Source organism: Diachasmimorpha longicaudata, chromosome 6, assembly GCF_034640455.1.
Source record: "Diachasmimorpha longicaudata isolate KC_UGA_2023 chromosome 6, iyDiaLong2, whole genome shotgun sequence".
Lineage (NCBI taxonomy): Eukaryota > Metazoa > Arthropoda > Insecta > Hymenoptera > Braconidae > Diachasmimorpha > Diachasmimorpha longicaudata.
The window spans coordinates 6,000,405-6,007,283 of NC_087230.1; the positions used below are offsets into that span (position 1 = coordinate 6,000,405).

The 6,879-nt window shown below is 39.4% G+C and overlaps 1 protein-coding gene across 1 annotated transcript; it reads left to right on the forward strand.

The window, feature by feature from the left end:
• The first annotated feature begins 2,661 nt into the window (after nucleotides 1-2,661).
• LOC135163293 (uncharacterized) lies at nucleotides 2,662-3,470 on the forward strand. The gene is made up of 3 exons (XM_064122601.1): nucleotides 2,662-2,820; nucleotides 2,983-3,124; nucleotides 3,208-3,470. The coding sequence occupies exons 1-3, from the start codon at nucleotides 2,757-2,759 to the stop codon at nucleotides 3,314-3,316; spliced, it is 315 nt and encodes a 104-aa protein (XP_063978671.1). The 5' UTR covers nucleotides 2,662-2,756; the 3' UTR covers nucleotides 3,317-3,470.
• The last annotated feature ends 3,409 nt before the right edge of the window (nucleotides 3,471-6,879 follow it).

The window sequence follows — 6,879 nt, forward strand, 5'->3', positions numbered from 1 at the left end:
TTTACCCCGAGTGGTACATTCAGACAAAATTACTGAACAATTCACGAAGCCGTAATAGGAATAATTTTCTTCTTATTATTGCATGACCGGAAGAGAAGAAATCAGAACGATTCAGGGGATTTTCCGGTTCGTCAATTATGCAATAAATTTCCTGACTTTTTCTGCCTCTAAATGAACTCAGGAAATTTCACACGGGAGGAAAACTCTTTAGAAATTACGCACTTTTTCAGTAAATTTTCAGGAAAAATTCCCGAACGTTCCGTGGAAAGCTGGGCAACTATTCCGTCATTTTGACTGAATACTGTTTTGACTGTCACATTACGGAACCGGCACGTAATTTTTCAAGAATTTTTCACTCCCTCCGCATGACTGTCACAACATTGTTCCTGGGAATGCGGGAATTACGTACGTACCTTCACATTAACGTATTGATAGTGAAAATAATAATGAGATACAAATGAATTTCATTTGATACTCGATTTAAGCCGTAATTACGTTCAAGATACTGCGGCTGCATATATCCTCAAGGCTTGGTATAAGCTCGTGCATCTTGACGTCAACATTCGCTTCGTAACGCACTATCCAGCCATGCCCCTATATACAAGTATGCCTCAGGGTGTGCCATGAACTCCTCAGTGAACTCGAAATTAGTAGCTCGAGCTCGTTACTAGTTCTATCAAACGTCTACCACTAATCACATTGATGTATTGATATTCGTGAAGTGCATCGTCGATCTATATCGTCTTGCACCAGGATTATTGAAACTGCCCAGAGCTACGTGTTTCCATATTACCGATTGTTCTGTAACCCAATATTTCAATCACCGAAGCAATAACCTGATTCAAATTCACATCCACAGACACAACACATGACTATTGGTCATTCCGGACCGAGGTAAAATAACCCCTTCACAAAAGTGAATAACTCTTTTTTATTCTTCACTCAATTTTTCCATTTATCCCCTGACGACGTTCAAGAAAGAACTATAACTTGGGAGGGAACAAATTGAATTTATAAAAAATAAAATTATTGTTCAAAAAGGTGAAAAAAAAAATTTGTAAAAATGTAGTTCTTATATTTCTTTGAATGGACCATTTTCTCCTCTGCCAATAACTCCTTCGCTGTGGAATCATGGTAATATATGTTACAACTCTACGGTTAATTACACGTCAGATGAAATCTAAACCGCTCAATCGATTTCCCACTGTATTCAGCCCCACGCAAATATATTTTGCCACGTGTACAGCTGGACAGCCTCCATATTACACCGGTACGCCCTCCCCTGTGAAACTTAATGCCCCTAAACGTGCCGTGGTATTTATATCCAGGGTCTCCTCGCCATATTCGACTGTACAATTTGGGTACTAGATAGCTACGTCCCTCCCTTGGCTTCCATCCCTTATTTATAGAGGGACGCGTTCTCCCGTAGTCTCCCTCGACCGCGGATTCACGCGGAATTCCCTTCGAAAGCTGTTTACTTCATGTGTGTTTTACCCCGAGAGGATCAGCAGATAAGCATAGTTTAAGGTTACTATCCTCCATGGGTTACAGTATTTGCCCGTCTGCAATCCATTCTTTGTCTTGAGAATGGTATTTGCGAGTTTATTTCGAAATACAAATTTTTATTTTTTCATAAATTGTCCCTTGGACGTGAAGTACTATTATCGATTAACAATCAAAGTAAACAATTCTTGTTATATCTTCAGACGCTTGTCCACTATTCTCTCATGTCAATGGAAACATGTGTTGAATCTTGTGTCCAACTTCGTCGTGACATTTCAGCCCAATTCCCAGTACCGCAATGTTTTATTCCAACTCTGGGGCGAACTCTAACTTTTCTCGCTTTCCAACTCGAAGGCAAAATAAAACATTCTACGTTGTCACCGAACGATTCCACTTTGATAGCTTGTGGATATTTTAGCTGAAGATTCCGCAGATCCAGAGATGCTGGGGGAATCAATGGAAAAAGTTTTATTTTCAGAGAAATGAGTTGAAATCGATTTCCCTGAGAGTTGTATGATTCGAGAAGAAAGGAATGCATTAACTCGTCCAGTGGGTGATTCGTTTAAAAGTTTTTCAGAGGGTAAAAGTCATTTCTAGGGTTGATCGTGGCGCTCCCTTATTATGGCATCTCGAGAGCACTTTGACTCAACCCCAAAACGCAATGTTCTCATTTCATCGCACTAGACCAACTCATTTCAAACAAAGAACGTAAAATTTCCATAATGGGCTATGGGAATTTTTTTATATTGCTTTTGCAACGTCCTTTCGCATCTATTCGACCTCCGGTAATGGACGATATGCACACAGCCTTTGAAAAAATTCAAATCTAATTAACAATATATTTTTAATATTTTTTCATTGCTTGAGGTCGCTTTTCATGCGCTTACAATTTTGAGAAATATTGACGCAATACGTTTCCTTTATTTATATTTAACATGACCTCATCACTCCGCAATTGCTTTTTTAGTAGCCACTTTTATTGGCTTCTCTAAATTTATGATATGAGGTCAGTTAAATGCAACGTGATAACATGTGACACGTCGTGTCAATGCTGAACAAGATGATGTGTTCGTTGTCATCGCATGGGAAGGTTGAGAGATCACAGATAAGCGATTATTCTAGCTCCACATTATGATAATTCATCTCGCGAAATTACCCCACTTATCTGGAGTATAAACTGTTTGATAGATAGACGTTGGTAACGAGTCGCTGGTTGTTGCTAAGAGTGGATACACGTTCCTCTCATCATTATCATGAAAGCTCTGGTCATTCTCTGCGTTTTAGGGTTCGTCCTGGATGTGTGCATGAGTGAACCAGGTAAGGATGAATGATTAACCAAAAGCATGGATATTTTATAACTAAACGTCAACATTTTTTAGTAAGCGACCAACACTGTCGCCCATTCCCAATTCTTATTGATTAATTTTTTATTATTCATCATTCTCTTCCTATAATTATGAAATTTTATTCATTTTCCAGGGGAATGCCCTCCATTCTATGGCCAGGCCAAACCACCAGGCTGGACCTCACCCGGAAAGGGTCCAGTAGCTTCTGGAACTCAAGTAGAACATCACTGTGCTATCTATACTTGCAATGAAGATGGGTCATGGTCTTCACGCGGGTGAGTCCATAAACACAAAACAAAGTGTGAGAGATACTCTGACATTTTCATGAGACTTTATGACATTTAACAATTACATTTAGCTGTGGAGTGTACAGCTGCCGGGACCAAATTGGATACAAAGATTACGATTACACCAAAGCTTTTCCCTTGTGCTGCCCAAGGCCCATTTGCCAGTCAGATCATCAATAGACAATTCAATGACTGGAAGTGACATGATCTAAAAAGAATTCTCTATTGATCTATCCACATGTTTATAAACTATTCATCAATACTTATGAAGAGCCACATTCTCCTTTTGCATTGTTCAATCAAATAATAAAAAAATTGATGACGTATGAACGTATATTCAGGCGATAGAATGAATATTTCAATTTTCCGGCTCCATCGGTGGTACTAAGTATTCCTCGCACATGTAGTTTCCAATTTCAATTTCACTATCATCATCGGTACCTTCCAAAGACCAATATAGGTATTGTTATGCCTAAAATATCGTGTTTTACATGTTACTCCCTAGCTTGATATTATGTAGAACAATATTACCCGAAATATCCGAGCATCATTACGAAGCCTCTGGCCGGAATAATTGTAGCCCTCTGTTGTGGGTTCAGAGTTATATCGCACATCCGGTGGAGTGAATCGCTTCGGATCGGGCGCGCGAACCAGAAACGACATACAGCAAGAGGGGGGAACGTACTGTGGTTAGCTTGTTTTTGGTAATTGGCCGGTTCGTGCCGAGCATGATAATGCAATGATACCGTCGGCTGTACAAATTATGAGCATCCCCAAAGCATAAATTCATTAATTCCAATCGTGGAACAAAACTCAATTCGAGCACTGCTACTACCTTCCAACATTTTTTTTTCCAACTCTCGTTTTGGAAACGAGACCTGTACATGAATTCGCTGAAAACTCTCATGAAAATCGTACCAATGGATCATTAGCATTGACTCAATAATGTAAATGTCCAATTAATGTGGTAAATACCGTAATTTAATGACTTGCATCACTGTGAAAAACCACGAAACTTCGGCCAAGATATTTCTTAAATTATGATTTTATTTAATGGAATGGAAAACAACGAAATCGCAGATGACAAACTCATTTCTTGTGTCTCACCGCATCCTTATTAACATTGTCTAGACAAACACTTCGAGACAGTGTCATTGACGCTGTTGAGAGTCGTCATACACTTAGAGCTCGAAAAACGTGCCAAGTGTCATTTGATGGTTGAGGAAGAAAAACAAAACCCCGGCGCCTCCAGCAGCTCCTGGAAAATGTACACCCCGTTGGAGTGGATATGATATTACATCCGCTGAGGATTATTACATGGAATAAGAACGCACCAGTTACAGCCACAGTCACCTGGACATGGGCTTAATCTAGATAGTCGAAAAACCTCGGAGCTTTCGTCCGCTTTCGTCTCATTGTTATGCCCACAGCAAACCTCATCCCCTGGCAATTCTGAGCGAAACTTTTAAAACACAAAAAAGAAAATACAGAAGTGCGAACACATACGAAATTCACAAGACTGAAATTCGCTAGGCATGTAGTTTGTTTTCGTATTATCGACGGATAGGATCCAAAGTAGCAACGTCCTGAATACCAATCGGCCCACTCAAAAGGACACTTGCATCTCTCTCCCTTTCAGCCTTGCTTATTTTATTTCCTGCCACGGAATTGAACTCGAGTATGAACGGATATTGGGGGGGACCGGGGCAAAAGGAGACATAATAAAACTTGTTGATTGAAAGGAGTCACACTTTTGTAATAAACCATTTATTTCTCTCGATAGTTCATAGTAAACGGAATGAAATTTTGAGGGACGAGGGTTAGTTTTATTAGAAAGATTAGCCTCTCAAGTTTAATTTTTCTAGCAAAACTTAAGCTGAAAGTGGTTGATCGTCATTTCATCCCCCGTTTCGCCCTCCAGAAGTCTAATGTTTATCCAAAATTTGTTTCCACGTATATTGTATCATAAAACTGATTTGGTTTCGTCTTCCTTAAAAATAGGCCCAAAAAACCTCAAAATGGGCAACAGAAAAGACGAATTATTTTATATAACAAATAAATAACAAATAGTAATCATGGAACTTCAATTATTAATTCAATATAGGAAAGCACGAATGTTAATGAACCTCATCGTGAATTCTGTTCAAAACGTATCAATCATTTCTGACCCAAGATTAACCGATCCTCCCGCCGTAATAGAAATCCTAATGGCACATAGATATATTGCATCATGAACTCCTCCGTCTCCTCCCCCCAAATCTCAGATGATAGTCAAGTTGATAGATTGTTCTCGGCAAAATTCTAGTATTACGATACATCCGACATAATCTTAATGACGTACCATCAACGCCTACGGACAAAAAACAAACAATTATGTCATATCACGCAGAGGGAAGAGTGAATGGAGTCTCACTTGAAATATTCGAAATATTTTATCGTGAATAAAGGAATAAAATATGGTCGGACTGGGCTGATTGGGGTGCGAGGCTGATAGACAATGAGTGCCTACCCTCTTTTGTAGCTGTTCGCTTTCTTCAACGTAGAAAATATCGAGGGATTCGTGGACGAAAAGACGAGAGGGTGGTGGAGAATCTTGGATACGATGCACAAGGGGGTATGTGGGATTGGTGCCATCAACTCCACTCGTTTTCTCAACGATGCGCCTAGCACTTTTCTTCGAAAGCTCTTCTGTACCCAACTTCACATGTACGTTTCAGGTGATAACAGGATTCGTTGCTCGTATCTCAAGATTTCTCTCTTCTTCTGTGATGCGCTCAATCTCACTGAGTTTCTCCATGAAGGGAGTGGGTAGGTTTTCTTTTTTCTCTATAAAATAGTTTAAAAAGCAGTGTAACATTTGTCATCACCGATTTCTTTCGCCTAGCAAGGGTTTAGACTTAGACTCCCACCAGAATATAATTAAAAATTATTTTTATTGTGTACCCACAATAATTTTTAAGTGAAATTCGTGTGAAATAATTATGTCATCAAATTGCAGAAGTGCTTACACCTCATTACTTCTCAGAAAACCGAATTCTTTTCTGTGTAGAGGTTGGATCCAATGCTTATCTCCTCATGAAACTAATTTGTATGAATCGTCGCCAGAAGAACGAAAAATACAATGATAACCAACTCGTTGCAAAGTTTTTCAGTTGAAATGAACGAAAAAAGCGCGAATGAGATTTTGTAGAGCTATCGGACGAAATAAGTTACTTCCTCGCAGTGAACCCGATCCAATTCAGACCACAAAAGCCAAACTCCTTTAGATTTTACCAGTTCTTACATGCACCATCCGGCGTTCTCAACAACCCAGTGGTATTTTCTCTATCGCTGGAAAAAAAAATTAGGTCACCAAGACAAACTGTATTTTCTTCCTGGAGAAATACCATCCACTGTTATCTCGCTTCCGAGTGCAGTGAGCATTAGCAACTGGGTCGCCGGCATTCGCGACATATTGTGCTATTCAAGTGCGCTTATGACCAACATTTAATTCTCTCGCACCCCAGCAATAACGTATCAAAAGTGGGTCTCGTGTAATTGAAATGAAGAAACGAGTCACAAGGGGAAATGAAAAATACTTGCTTCTCGTCTTTTAGATTTTTTTCCATTTAAAATAATAATTTTTCAGCGCTCTGGCTGAATTGTAAACACAACTATCACTCGTTTTACATACGATATCTACAGTCCTTGAACCTCTCGGTTACCGTTTGCTGCGAAACTCCTGAAGTCCAACTCACACTCAG